This window comes from Acipenser ruthenus, chromosome 38, assembly GCF_902713425.1.
Source record: "Acipenser ruthenus chromosome 38, fAciRut3.2 maternal haplotype, whole genome shotgun sequence".
In the NCBI taxonomy this organism is placed as follows: domain Eukaryota; kingdom Metazoa; phylum Chordata; class Actinopteri; order Acipenseriformes; family Acipenseridae; genus Acipenser; species Acipenser ruthenus.
In genome coordinates, this window is record NC_081226.1 from 4,992,334 (window position 1) to 5,007,078 (window position 14,745).

A 14,745-nucleotide genomic window follows, 5' to 3' on the forward strand; every position below is an offset into this window, starting at 1 on the left:
CTGATTCAGTCTCTCCACTGTCTGTGTGTTTTGTTCAGTGGAGGATGAAGTGTGTCTCTGATTCAGTCTCTCCACTGTCTGTGTGTTTTGTTCAGTGGAGGATGAAGTGTGTCTCTGATTCAGTCTCTCCACTGTCTGTGTGTTTTGTTCAGTGGAGGATGAAGTGTGTCTCTGATTCAGTCTCTCTACTGTCTGTCACACTGGTTACAAAGTCCAGCCTTCTGGGCTTCCAAGCTACATTGCACTAAAATATGATCCCTTTCTGTCTTGGTTCCTGCATTTTACTGCAGACAGCATTCACGGGTCAACCTTCTGTGAGTCTGAACTCCATCCGCAATGAGACCTTGTTGGCTTTCCAGTTTGTTTACATACACCAAAGTTGGGTGTAACTGCAGCGTGTGTGTCTGTATGTATGTATCTGTACATGTCAGTCTGTGTGTATATCAGTATGTCTGTCTCTGTGTGTATGTGTGTCTGACTGTGTTTCTATGTGTCCGTGTGTGTGAATCCTGCTCATTAATTTCCAATATATTTTAAATTGGTCCCTGCGCAGTCAATTATTTTACTGCAGGAAGACACAATCTCATTATCTAGCAGAGAGCAACCACAGAGGAATAGACACAAGCCCTCCCCCAATCGAACCCCCCCCGAATTAGCTGCACCTCTCCTGCACCTCCCTTCCTCTCCCCTCACAAGCAGATCAAACAGGTGAGACACAAACACACCTGCACTCAGTGAAGAAGAGAGAGAGAGAGAGAGACAGAGACATCTTCAGACTGGACTCCAGATCTGTCTCCTGCAGAAACTCACTCAAGGTAAGGCAGTTTCTCTTCAGAGATGATTTTCAACATATTAACCATTCACATAGTGCGCTTCATGTAATCTGATACTGTGCATGTCGTATTATGATGTAATAAAAAACAAACTGAAAATAAGCTATGAACTGCTGGTAAAAGGCCAGATCAAGGAATGTTCTGTACCTTTAAAAAGTTGTGTTTGACTTTCCGAATATAACCTGGAGTTCCACAGTGAAGGAGCTCAGAACAATGCGCTCGCGTACCGTAGCTGTTCCATGCTGGAGTTCCCAAGTGGATCTTATTAGTAGATCTCAGAGAGGGGTAGGAAATAAGACTCCCATTGCATAGCGGTTTGCTCTATTCCTGGTTTTACTATGAGCTTAAAGACACACCTGAGTTGTTACCTATACACTGGCAAATCAAGAACATTCTTAGAGAGTATAAAAGGGTTGGGCATAGGATGATTGCTGTAATTACCAATAAGTCAATATGGGGAAAACGTAAAGAGCTATCTGAAACAGGCAGACAATTATTTATTGTCATAAAGCTGGAGAAGGATAGAAGAAAAATTCCAAGCATTTGAGTATCCTAATTTCAACTACTGTTTCTATTATCAAGAAGTACAAGACTCATGGTACTGTCACAACGCTCCCTCATTCTGGAAGAAAGAAGGTTGTTTCACCAAGAACAAGTAGAAGGTCTCAATGGTCACAGGCCAAGGAAAAAGGAACTCTTAGGAAAACATCAGAAGGACAATAGCTTAGAAAGTTTGCAAAATGGCATTTGAATGATGGATACGAGTTCTGGTCAAAGGTTTTGTGGAGTGGTGAAACAAAAATCAAGTTATTTGGTCATGCTGCATGTCGTTAAGTTTGGAGAAAGTCTGGTGAGGCGTACGAAGAAAAGAACACCATACCTACTGTGAAGCATGGAGGTGGTAATATCCTTCTATGGGGCTGTTTTTCCTCTCATGGCTCAGGACATTTTGTTCCAGTACATGGTAAAATGGATTCCACAGCATACCAAAAGATATTGGCCAATCATCTGAAACCCTCCGCTACAAAACTTGGTTTAAAGCACAACTGGATGTTCCAATACAACAAGATCCAAAGCACACGTCAAAATCTACTTCAGAATGGTTAAAGAATAAAATCAAGGCTCTGGAATGGCCTGGTCAAAGTCCAGATCTAAATCCGATTGAGAATCTTTGGTATGAGTCAAAGAAGGCTGTGCACAAGAGAAATCTTCAGAATTTGAATAAACTGGAACAATTTTGCGTTGAAGAACGGTCAAAAATATCACTAAAGAATCAAGCTAAAAGATTATTTACAAATATCCTATAGTCGTTTAAAAGAGGTTATTATTGCTAAAGGTGCCTCAACTAGCGATACATTTTATATTCCTCATCACGGTATGAATAAAATACTTTAGCATTTTAGGAGTTTTGCAAAAAAAATTGCTGAAATAAATAATTGTAATAATTATAATCTATTTCTTGTAACGTTTTTTCCTTATCCACAATAGCAAAACTTTTGCTACACAAGATTTTTCCTATAATTCTTTGTTTTTGATAAAGTTCTAGAAATTATACATTTCCATCGGGTGTGCAGACTTTTGACTACAACTGTTTATTTAGGGGACCTCTTACTCATGTGTGATGAAACTTGGTCTAAATGGAAACAGTGTGTGTGTCAGACCGCCTTTATATCACACTTGCATTTTCATATATATATATATTGAGAGAAGCGATTGTGCGATTGTGATGAAACTTAGTCAGGACATTCTCAAGCTCAAGTATTAAGTGTAGCAGTCTGGGGGTGTATGGAGGCTGTCTGTGTCAGACTAGATCACTCTTACACATTTACATCTATGTACAGAATCGCTTGTGTGATTGTGATGATGCTTGCTAAGGACCTTCTTTAGCACGTTATTGAGAGGATCAGAATCTGGAGGCTGTCTGCCTGTCTGTGTGTCACATTACATTCAATTCAAAGTGCTTTATTGTCATGACCAATACATAGTATTGCCAAAGCATAACAGTTATAATAGTATTTTATACTATTTTGTCTTCCCTCCCTGTGTGAGGAGCCTCAGTGTTCACTCTGTCCCTCAGGCTGTGACATGCACTTGTGGGCTGGGCTGCCTCTTCTACACAGCTTGTCTTCTCTCCTAAGAGGATGGGGAGTTTTTCTGGGTCTGGCAGGTATGGGAATTCTGTGCAGAGATGTTTTATTTTTGGGAAGAAGGCTTCCCTTATTTAATTATATTTAGTGCACTGCAGCCTGTCCTCTTTGGGCAGCCATGTCTGCCTGTGTCGGCCCTTCTCGATGGCCAGGCTGTGCTCACTGAGCCTGTACTTTGTTAAGGTCTGTCTCTGTTTACTGTTTTTCACCCTGTTCAGGTATTCAGCCGGGGTGTCGTGTTTTTTTAGGGCCCGATAGCATTCCAGTTTGCTTTGTGTTTTCTTGTGTGTCCCCCAATGGGTGAGATATTCTTGTTTGGGTTGTGCTATAATTTGGTTTACTCTGATTGTGTGTGTTGGAGTGGTGCTGTCCTGAAGCTGGTTGGTGTTAGTGTGTGTTAGTGCAGTGAGCTTCAGGACCAGCTGGCTGAGGGGACTCTTCTCTGGGCTGTGCACTTGGCATTGCAGGGCTTTATGGTGGTAAGAGTCTGGGTTGCTATTTTTTAGATGAAGCCAAAATGTAATTGCTCGTTTTTTAATATTAATCAATAGTGGGTATTGGCCTAATTCAGCCCTGCATGCATTGTTTGGAGTTTTCCTTTGTATTTGCAGGATACTTTTGCTGAAATCTGTCAGTTGTTTACTGATGTGTTTGTTTATTTAATGTCTCACAGTATCTGAGGTGAAACTCCTGGTTGTCTGGTTGTCCATGTTTATGATTTGATAATTGCTGGAGTTGTTTTCTTATATTCTTTCAATCTTTGTCAAACCAATTGTCTTCTTTCAGTTTTTTCTTTTAGTGTTCCTCATTATTTTTAAAGTTGTCTGTTTAAATATATTATTCAGATTGTGTACAGCCAGATTTACTCCTTCGTTACTGTGTGGGTATGCGGTGACCAGAAAGGTGTCTATTAATGACTGGATTTCTGGGTTTTCGATTGCTTTCTGGTATTGTTCTGCACTGTTTGGAGTCCATCTGTAGGAGTGATTGAGGTTGTTCAGCTTGCTGGGCTGTGTCTGCGTGTTGCTGTTTCGCTACGCAGCGGTTTGCTGTGATCTGACAGAGGGGATTGAGGCCTGACAGTGAATGCATGAATAGAGGAAGGTCTAGGTCAGTAATGGTGTGATCTACTACACTCCTGCCAAGAGCCAAGCTGTAGGTGTATCTTCCCAAAGAGTCCCCTCGGATCCTACCGTGAACAATGTACAGGACCAGGCCTTGACAGAACTGCAGTAATTGTCTCCCATTTTTATTTATCTCCCGGGCATAACTGTCTCTGTGGGAGCTGATGGGTGTGGAATGCCTGCCCTGGCGTTCAGATCTCTACAGATCATCTCTCTCTCTCTCTCTCTCTCTCTCTCTCTCTCTCTCTCTCTCTCTCTCTCTCTCTCTCTCTCTCTCTCTCTCTCTCACAGTGTCCTTTGACCCAGCATGGCAGAGGGCGGCAGTTTCACGGCAATGCTTCTACAAGGATTTGGAGGAGACCCCCTCTCTGAGACACCAACCCCCCAGAGCAGAGGGGCTTTCAAACAGATACAGGGACACCGTGTGAGTACAGAGCCCAGCCTCACTGCACAGATACAGGGTGTCAGTGTGAGTACAGAGCCCAGCCTCACTGCACAGATACAGGGTGTCAGTGTGAGTACAGAGCCCAGCCTCACTGCACAGATACAGGGTGTCAGTGTGAGTACAGAGTCCAGCCTCACTGCACAGATACAGGGTGTCAGTGTGAGTACAGAGCCCAGCCTCACTGCACAGATACAGGGTGTCAGTGTGAGTACAGAGCCCAGCCTCACTGCACAGATACAGGGTGTCAGTGTGAGTACAGAGCCCAGCCTCACTGCACAGATACAGGGTGTCAGTGTGAGTACAGAGCCCAGCCTCACTGCACAGACACAGGGTGTCAGTGTGAGTACAGAGCCCAGCCTCACTGCACAGATACAGGGACACAGTGTGAGTACAGAGCCCAGTCTCACTGCACAGATACAGGGACACAGTGTGAGTACAGAGCCCAGCCTCACTGCACAGACACAGGGTGTCAGTGTGAGTACAGAGCCCAGCCTCACTGCACAGATACAGGGACACAGTGTGAGTACAGAGCCCAGCCTCACTGCACAGACACAGGGTGTCAGTGTGAGTACAGAGCCCAGCCTCACTGCACAGATACAGGGACACAGTGTGAGTACAGAGCCCAGCCTCACTGCACAGATACAGGGACACAGTGTGAGTACAGAGCCCAGCCTCACTGCACAGATACAGGGACACAGTGTGAGTACAGAGCCCAGCCTCACTGCACAGATACAGGGACACAGTGTGAGTACAGAGCCCAGCCTCACTGCACAGATACAGGGACACAGTGTGAGTACAGAGCCCAGCCTCACTGCACAGACACAGGGTGTCAGTGTGAGTACAGAGCCCAGCCTCACTGCACAGACACAGGGTGTCAGTGTGAGTACAGAGCCCAGCCTCACTGCACAGATACAGGGACACAGTGTGAGTACAGAGCCCAGCCTCACTGCACAGACACAGGGTGTCAGTGTGAGTACAGAGCCCAGCCTCACTGCACAGATACAGGGACACAGTGTGAGTACAGAGCCCAGCCTCACTGCACAGATACAGGGACACAGTGTGAGTACAGAGCCCAGCCTCACTGCACAGATACAGGGACACAGTGTGAGTACAGAGCCCAGCCTCACTGCACAGATACAGGGACACAGTGTGAGTACAGAGCCCAGCCTCACTGCACAGATACAGGGACACAGTGTGAGTACAGAGCCCAGCCTCACTGCACAGATACAGGGACACAGTGTGAGTACAGAGCCCAGCCTCACTGCACAGATACAGGGACACAGTGTGAGTACAGAGCTGCACTTTGCTGGGGACTCCGAAGGGGGCGCCACATTGGCTCTGACGCTCCCGGGGTGGGGGAGACTCCTCCTCATCACACTACAGCGAACCCTGTTTGTGTTTGTGTGTGTCTGTGTTCGTGTTTGTGCTTCAGTGTAGGTGTCTCGGTGTGTGGGTGTGTCTCAGTGTGTGTGAGTGTCTTGTGTGTGTGCTTCAGTGTGGGTGTCTCTGTGTTTGTGTGTGTCTCAGTGTGTGTGTGTGCTTCAGTGTAGGTGTCTCGGTGTGTGAGTGTGTCTCAGTGTGTGTGTGAGTGTCTCGTGTGTGTCTCAGAGTGTGTTTGAGTTCTGTTCCGGACTGTCCCTGTGTTTGCTGTGTTGCAGGAGGTGCTGGGGGAGAGGTGTGTGGTCTGTGCAGGATGTGGGGGGCGTGTCTATGACCGGTACTTCCTGCTGGCGGTGGACAGGCAGTGGCATGCAGGGTGTCTGCGCTGCAGCCTGTGCCAGTGCGCCCTCGATGCCCAGCTCACCTGCTTCTCAAAGGACGGCGCCATCTACTGCAAGGAGGACTACTACAGGTAAACCCAGGGAGAGCGGGGAGACAGATCCTCTCTTTATCAAAAACAGTATTTTAGCTTGAAATGTGTTTCTCTCTGTTTCTCTTGTGTTTCTCTGTGTTTCTCTCTGTTTGACTTTGTTTTTCTCTGTTTCTCTTGTGTTTCTGTGTTTGACTGTGTTTCTCTCTGTTTGACTGTGTTTCTCTCTGTGTTTGACTGTGTTTCTCTGTGTTTGACTGTTTCTCTCTGTGTTTGACTCTGTTTTTGACTCTGTTTCTCTGTGTTTGACTCTGTGTTTCTGTGTTTGACTCTGTGTTTCTGTGTTTGACTCTGTGTTTGATTCTGTGTTTCTCTCTGTTTCTCTGTGTTTGATTCTGTGTTACTCTCTGTGTCTGACTCTCTGTTTCTCTCTCTCTGCAGCCGGTTCTGTGTGCAGTGCTGTGCTCGCTGTGGGCTCGGGGTTCCCGCCTCCTCTCTGGTGATGCGCGCGCGGGACTCTGTGTTTCACCTGCGCTGCTTCACCTGCCTGCCCTGCGGAGCCGCGCTGCGACCCGGCGACCTCTTCACCATGAGGGGTGGTGACCTATACTGCCAGAGACACTCCACCCATGGACACACCCCAAAACCACGCCTCCGCAAGCGTAGGGCCACGCCCACTGAGAGAGAAAGAAACACAGCAGGTACTGACGACTGGGAGTGTGTGAGAGAGGGAAGGAGGGAGAGACACGACAGATACCGAGGACTGGGAGTGTGTGAGAGAGGGAAGGAGGGAGAGACACGACAGATACTGAGGACTGGGAGAGTGTGTGAGAGAAGGAAGGAGGGAGAGACACGACAGATACCGAGGACTGGGAGAGTGTGTGAGAGAGGGAAGGAGGGAGAGACATGACAAGTACTAAGGACTGGGAGAGTGTGTGAGAGAGCGACAGGGAAGGAGGGAGAGACACGACAGATACTGAGGACTGGGAGAGTGTGAGAGAGGGAAGGAGGGAGAGACACGACAGATACTGAGGACTGGGAGAGTGTGTGAGAGAGTGACAGGGAAGGAGGGAGAGACACGACAGATACTGAGGACTGGGAGTGTGTGAGAGAGGGAAGGAGGGAGAGACATGACAGATACTGAGGACTAGGAGTGTGTGAGTGTGTGAGAGTGTGTGAGCTTTCAGTTACCATGGTAAATTTGCAGTTTTCGACTAGTTATCCTGTGCATTTACCATGTTTAATACGCTGTACCTTATCTCACTGCTTCAACATGCAGCATTAAGTTTGCAGTACATCGTTCTATGGTAAACGTTTAGCTGTGCTAACTGTTACTGTGGTCGTGTTCAATAAATAATAATTCAGCTGGGGTGGGTAGTATAGTGATGAAAATAATTCATATTGATATGTAGACTATAATATTACAACTTAAAAAAAAAGATCATTTCCACTCAGCTGTATGGAGAAGGGGTCACACAAATTCCTGTTCAATTTTTATAAAAAGATAACACATTTTAACATGAATCTAATTGCACATACAAATACATCACACGATGAATGCATGATTAGTCACATATACAAAATAATGCATGTATTAATTGTATTTGAATATTTGTAGCACGACAAATAATACTATACAGTCCCGGGCGTTTTTGAAATGTATCTTTACCTTCCAGCCTTTGTAAACAGGGCAGGAGGTAAAGTTTACCAATTTTACAATTGCATGGTAACCAATTTAAAACAAAAACAGCGACATACAGGGTGTTCAGCGATTTAAAGTTCACAGATAGAAAATACCAACTTGCGCCGGGAACCCTCCCTTTAATTTGAGGAATTCGTGCCTGCGCAGTAAAGGCAATGTCTACTTTTTTCACGGTCTTCCGATTTCCTGTGACACCAGCCCTGCCATGTTTCTCCGCAGGCCTCCTTCCCTTGGAGGAGGGGGAGGGGTTTCTGGGCGGCCCCGAGCCCCAATTGGCTGGGCAGCAGCAGGAGGGCATGTCCGTGTCGAAGACTAAGCGAATCAGGACATGCTTCAAGAACCACCAGCTGCGCACCATGGAGTCCTACTTCGCAGTGAAGCACAACCCTGACGGGAAGGACTGGGAGCAGCTGGCCAAGAGGACAGGGCTGCCCAAAAGAGTGCTGCAGGTAGGGGCGGGGCAGGGCTACAGAGAGGACAGGGCTGCCCAAGAGAGTGCTGCAGGTAGGGGCGGGGCAGGGCTACAGAGAGGACAGGGCTGCCCAAGAGAGTGCTGCAGGTAGGGGCGGGGCAGGGCTACAGAGAGGACAGGGCTGCCCTAGAGAGTGCTGCAGGTAGGGGCGGGGCTACAGAGAGGACAGGGCTGCCCTAGAGAGTGCTGCAGGTAGGGGCGGGGCAAACCATTGGTTAGCCATATTTCTTAATATTCTTCATACCTCTCTGCGCTTTACAATGCTTACCTATGCTTTGAGTTAAAAGGAGTCAAAAATAGAAAACTGCAATAAAAGTCCAATATTTCACAGGTACAAAAAAAACAGAAGGTAGAAAAAACAAACAAAAAAGAAATTAGCAGAGAGGACAGAGAGCAGTTTGGGGTGTTTATAATTCTAAAGCAACAACAAGCAGGATGGGTTTTTATTATGTAAAACTGTTCATAGGTTTGGTTTCAGAATGCCCGGGCTAAACTGCGCAAGACCCTGACCACAGACGAGCCAATCGAAGGAGAGGGGGCCGACGACACGGCAACCACCACCATCGACCAATCTCAGCTCTCCCTCACAACCATGCCCCCCATGGACCCACCCACCCCAGCCTCGGAACCCTCTGCCCAGCCAAGCAGAGCACCCAGCCCCTTCCTCTCCTTTCCAGAGTTCTCAGGAAGTTACATCACACAGCCTGGCCCCATCATGGCCCCCATATTCCTGAACTTTGACCTTGGGGAGTCGACCACCAGCAGTGTGGAGGATTCTGGTCCAGCGAGTTTCTTTTGAGTGAAAAAAAAAAAGAAAAAAAAAACTGGGGACTGACTACAGCAGCTACCAAACATAGTACTGTACTCAGAACAGTGCTGGAGGGACCACACTATATAACACTATAACACCCTGTACAGAACTACAGCAGCTACCCAGCATGGTGTCTATATAACACTATAACACCCTGTACAGAACTACAGCAGCTACCCAGCATGGTGTCTATATAACACTATAACACCCTGTACAGAACTACAGCAGCTACCCAGCATGGTGTCTATATAACACTATAACACCCTGTACAGAACTACAGCAGCTACCCAGCATGGTGTCTATATAACACTATAACACCCTGTACAGAACTACAGCAGCTACCCAGCATGGTGTCTATATAACACTATAACACCCTGTACAGAACTACAGCAGCTACCCAGCATGGTGTCTATATAACACTATAACACCCTGGACAGAACTACAGCAGATACCCAGCATGGTGTCTATAGAAAGTATAGTGCGCTGGCATTGTCTGCTGTGTGCTGGGCACAGCCTCGCTGTGCTGTACCAGGGTAATGCTGGCGAGACCACACTATGTAACTTATTGTAACAGAGGATAGTCTTCCTGCAGTTTGATGTATTTTATACACTATTGCTGTTTCAGTGATTCGGACTGTGGTTACATCTTTTGGCCACCTTTACTTGCGGTGGCGCTGTGTGCTTATTCAAAATGCAGTTAGAAATAAATGTAAGTAAAACCCGTATTTATTTTTTTATGTCGATTTTGCAATCCAAGAAGTTGGAGCTGGACCAGGCCTCGTCTGTTTGGGATGTTTGTTCACAGAACGTTCAGGATTTGAATTAATTAGTCAAGTTTGCAGTTTTACCTTTTTCAGCTGTTAGATTATTATTTTTTTTCTCATTTTTCAAAGCACTGTTACACCTGAGAGTATCTGGAGTCACTTTTAAAAATAAATCATTTCTAAAAAACCATTCCCTAAACAAATCATTCCTTAAGAAATTGTGAATGCTGCCCTTATTTTAATATGTATTATTATGTTTGTAAAAAATGATAACAATGAGTGCTGTTTGTTTTGTACCCGTTTTCTCGTTCTTTCACTGCCCCCTGAGCTCAGTATGATGTGAGCAGTCAATCTGAGTGCTGCTTTGTGCAATTATTCCCATCACTCAGATGCTGTGCGTTTTCATATTTGATAAGTCTGTGTGAAGGTGCTTTGAGTTCAGGAGCTGATCTTCAGTTCTACACATACTACTGTAATGTAGGCTAGATAGGCCAAACTGTCTTATATTATGAGCCAGGACCATCTAGTGCACAGCCAGTGTATTGCCAGCAAAACCAACTTGATCCAAAGTGGCAGATCACTAGATGACGCTGGCTCTTACTTCTGTAAAGACTCTTTGGCTGATCTAGCCTGCATTACGTGTCTATGGCAGAGAACTAGAACTGAAGAGCAGCTCCTGAGCTCACAGCCAGAGCAACACAAACTGATCAGAGCAGCTCCTGAATACATGTGTGCTGTGAGAGTTCTGACACTGGAATGCATGTGTGCTGTGAGAGTTCTGACACTGGAATGCATGTGTGCTGTGAGAGTTCTGACACTGGAATGCATGTGTGCTGTGAGAGTTCTGACACTGGAATGCATGTGTGCTGTGAGAGTTCTGACACTGGAATGCATGTGTGCTGTGAGAGTTCTGACACTGGAATGCATGTGTGCTGTGAGAGTTCTGACACTGGAATGCATGTGTGCTGTGAGAGTTCTGACACTGGAATGCATGTGTGCTGTGAGAGTTCTGACACTGGAATGCATGTGTGCTGTGAGAGTTCTGACACTGGAATGCATGTGTGCTCCGAGAGTTCTGACACTGGAATGCATGTGTGCTGTGAGAGTTCTGACACTGGAATGCATGTGTGCTGTGAGAGTTCTGACACTGGAATGCATGTGTGCTCTGAGATTTCTGACACTGGAATGCATGTGTGCTGTGAGAGTTCTGACACTGGAATGCATGTGTGCTGTGAGAGTTCTGACACTGGAATGCATGTGTGCTGTGAGAGTTCTGACACTGGAATGCATGTGTGCTGTGAGAGTTCTGACACTGGAATGCATGTGTGCTCCGAGAGTTCTGACACTGGAATGCATGTGTGCTGTGAGAGTTCTGACACTGGAATGCATGTGTGCTGTGAGAGTTCTGACACTGGAATGCATGTGTGCTGTGAGAGTTCTGACACTGGAATGCATGTGTGCTGTGAGAGTTCTGACACTGGAATGCATGTGTGCTCTGAGAGTTCTGACACTGGAATGCATGTGTGCTGTGAGAGTTCTGACACTGGAATGCATGTGTGCTGTGAGAGTTCTGACACTGGAATGCATGTGTGCTGTGAGAGTTCTGACACTGGAATGCATGTGTGCTGTGAGAGTTCTGACACTGGAATGCATTTGTGCTCCGAGAGTTCTGACACTGGAATGCATGTGTGCTCCGAGAGTTCTGACACTGGAATGCATGTGTGCTGTGAGAGTTCTGACACTGGAATGCATGTGTGCTCCGAGAGTTCTGACACTGGAATGCATGTGTGCTGTGAGAGTTCTGACACTGGAATGCATGTGTGCTGTGAGAGTTCTGACACTGGAATGCATGTGTGCTCCGAGAGTTCTGACACTGGAATGCATGTGTGCTCTGAGAGTTCTGACACTGGAATGCATTTGTGCTCCGAGAGTTCTGACACTGGAATGCATGTGTGCTGTGAGAGTTCTGACACTGGAATGCATGTGTGCTCCGAGAGTTCTGACACTGGAATGCATGTGTGCTCCGAGAGTTCTGACACTGGAATGCATGTGTGCTGTGAGAGTTCTGACACTGGAATGCATGTGTGCTCTGAGAGTTCTGACACTGGAATGCATGTGTGCTCTGAGAGTTCTGACACTGGAATGCATGTGTGCTGTGAGAGTTCTGACACTGGAATGCATGTGTGCTCTGAGAGTTCTGACACTGGAATGCATGTGTGCTCTGAGAGTTCTGACACTGGAATGCATGTGTGCTGTGAGAGTTCTGACACTGGAATGCATGTGTGCTGTGAGAGTTCTGACACTGGAATGCATGTGTGCTGTGAGAGTTCTGACACTGGAATGCATGTGTGCTGTGAGAGTTCTGACACTGGAATGCATGTGTGCTGTGAGAGTTCTGACACTGGAATGCATGTGTGCTGTGAGAGTTCTGAAGGATTTTTATACGGTGAAGAGGTGACACTGAAGAGAGAACCTGCTTGTTTGCGTGTACGCTTTAAATGTCAATTCCTTGGATTACAGGCGGGTATCCTTGTAAGAGTTTCCCACAGTAAAAGCACAAGAGTGTTATAAACACAGTGAATGCGTGGTAAAGTTACCTAGTAAAGCTTCCCATAGTAAAAGCACAGCAAGGTGTAATTAAGCACAGTGAAAGCATGGTAAAGCACTAAGAGCTATTGTAAAGCATGCTAAAACAATGCAAACCGGTAAATGCATGTATAACCATAAGGAAAGCATGTGGGAAGTGACTGTGGAAAACTTTTATTAGGGTCTGTTCAGTGTTTTAAAAGAAATCAGCACCACTCTGTAGATTCAGCTCAGCTAGCCTGTAATACAAGAAGGGGCTGTCTGTCTTCTAACAACACTGAAAATAAAACAGGTTTGGAAACACATGTTTGTATTTATTATTTTTACGTATATTTAGAGATCAGTGAGGGTGCAGTTAGGTCTCCATGCCTCAAGCCTGCCCTGGACTGCAGGGAGCACCCTTTCTCTTAGGGGGTGAGGGAGGGAGGGAGCAGTTCAGTCTCCATGCCTCAAGCCTGCCCTGGACTGCAGGGAGCACCCTTTCTCTTAGGGAGATAGGGAGGGAGGGAGCAGTTCAGTCTCCATGCCTCAAGCCTGCCCTGGACTGCAGAGAGCACCCTTTCTCTTAGGGGGTGAGGGAGGGAGGGAGCAGTTCAGTCTCCATGCCTCAAGCCTGTCCTGGACTGCAGGGAGCACCCTTTCTCTTAGGGGGTGAGGGAGGGAGGGAGCAGTTCAGTCTCCATGCCTCAAGCTTGCCCTGGACTGCAGAGAGCACCCTTTCTCTTAGGGGGTGAGGGAGGGAGGGAGCAGTTCAGTCTCCATGCCTCAAGCCTGCCCTGGACTGCAGGGAGCACCCTTTCTCTTAGGGAGGGAGGGAGGGAGTGGGGGAGAGAGCAGCTCATTCTAAATAAATCAATGTTGTGTAAAGATGGCTGATGGATGGTGTGCTGTTGTGGTCGGAGGGTCTGTGTTGATAGCCTTGTGAATGACGAATGTCAGTTCACATGGAGTGCTCAATAATCACTGCTCCAGTGTTTTCTTACCCTTCTCACAGTAATATAACCCAGCATGGCTGGATCACAAGGCTGTCAAAAACAAACATCTCTGTGTTTCAAGGCTGTGTTTCAACGCAGGACCTCAGAATAAAATATCTCCTGAATGACCCTGATGAAGTAACACTGCCTGCTGAGTTCAGGTATGAACAGTCACAGTGTAGCGCTGAGTTCAGGTCTGAACAGTCACAGTGTAGCGCTGAGTTCAGGTAGGAACAGTCACAGTGTAGCGCTGAGTTCAGGTCTCACAGTGTAGCGCTGAGTTCAGGTCTGAACAGTCACAGTGTAGCGCTGAGTTCAGGTAGGAACAGTCACAGTGTAGCGCTGAGTTCAGGTCTGAACAGTCACAGTGTAGCGCTGAGTTCAGGTCTGAACAGTCACAGTGTAGCGCTGAGTTCAGGTCTGAACAGTCACAGTGTAGCGCTGAGTTCAGGTCTGAACAGTCACAGTGTAGCGCTGAGTTCAGGTAGGAACAGTCACAGTGTAGCGCTGAGTTCAGGTCTGAACAGTCACAGTGTAGCGCTGAGTTCAGGTCTGAACAGTCACAGTGTATCGCTGAGTTCAGGTCTGAACAGTCACAGTGTAGCGCTGAGTTCAGGTAGGAACAGTCACAGTGTAGCGCTGAGTTCAGGTCTGAACAGTCACAGTGTAGCGCTGAGTTCAGGTAGGAACAGTCACAGTGTAGCGCTGAGTTCAGGTCTGAACAGTCACAGTGTAGCGCTGAGTTCAGGTATGAACAGTCACAGTGTAGCGCTGAGTTCAGGGCTGAACAGTCACAGTGTAGCGCTGAGTTCAGGTCTGAACAGTCACAGTGTAGCGCTGAGTTCAGGTCTGAACAGTCACAGTGTAGCGCTGAGTTCAGGTCTGAACAGTCACAGTGTAGCGCTGAGTTCAGGTCTGAACAGTCACAGTGTAGCGCTGAGTTCAGGTCTGAACAGTCACAGTGTAGCGCTGAGTTCAGGTCTGAACAGTCACAGTGTAGCGCTGAGTTCAGGTCTGAACAGTCACAGTGTAGCGCTGAGTTCAGGTCTGAACAGTCACAGTGTAGCGCTGAGTTCA

At 47.0% G+C, this 14,745-nt stretch overlaps 1 protein-coding gene across 2 annotated transcripts; it reads left to right on the forward strand.

Moving 5' to 3' along the window:
• Window positions 1-10,534, forward strand: LOC131707143 (LIM/homeobox protein Lhx2-like). Of its 2 annotated transcripts, none has more exons than XM_059009379.1 (6): window positions 1-815; window positions 4,396-4,528; window positions 6,208-6,401; window positions 6,801-7,060; window positions 8,281-8,510; window positions 9,000-10,534. In XM_059009379.1, the coding sequence occupies exons 2-6, from the start codon at window positions 4,412-4,414 to the stop codon at window positions 9,330-9,332; spliced, it is 1,134 nt and encodes a 377-aa protein (XP_058865362.1). In that variant the 5' UTR covers window positions 1-815; window positions 4,396-4,411; the 3' UTR covers window positions 9,333-10,534. The 2 variants fall into 2 exon arrangements, with proteins under 2 accessions (XP_058865362.1, XP_058865363.1); XM_059009380.1 differs by having other exon boundaries at window positions 2-815; window positions 9,012-10,534.
• The last annotated feature ends 4,211 nt before the right edge of the window (window positions 10,535-14,745 follow it).

Excerpts from the sequence above, each read along its gene's own strand:
- LOC131707143 (XM_059009379.1), top strand. The coding sequence starts at position 4,412 with ATGGCAGAGGGCGGCAGTTTCACGGCAATGCTTCTACAAGGATTTGGA. Across the intron at positions 4,529-6,207 it reads AACAGATACAGGGACACCGT|GAGGTGCTGGGGGAGAGGTG; the intron begins GTGAGTACAGAG and ends GCTGTGTTGCAG. Across the intron at positions 6,402-6,800 it reads TGCAAGGAGGACTACTACAG|CCGGTTCTGTGTGCAGTGCT; the intron begins GTAAACCCAGGG and ends CTCTCTCTGCAG.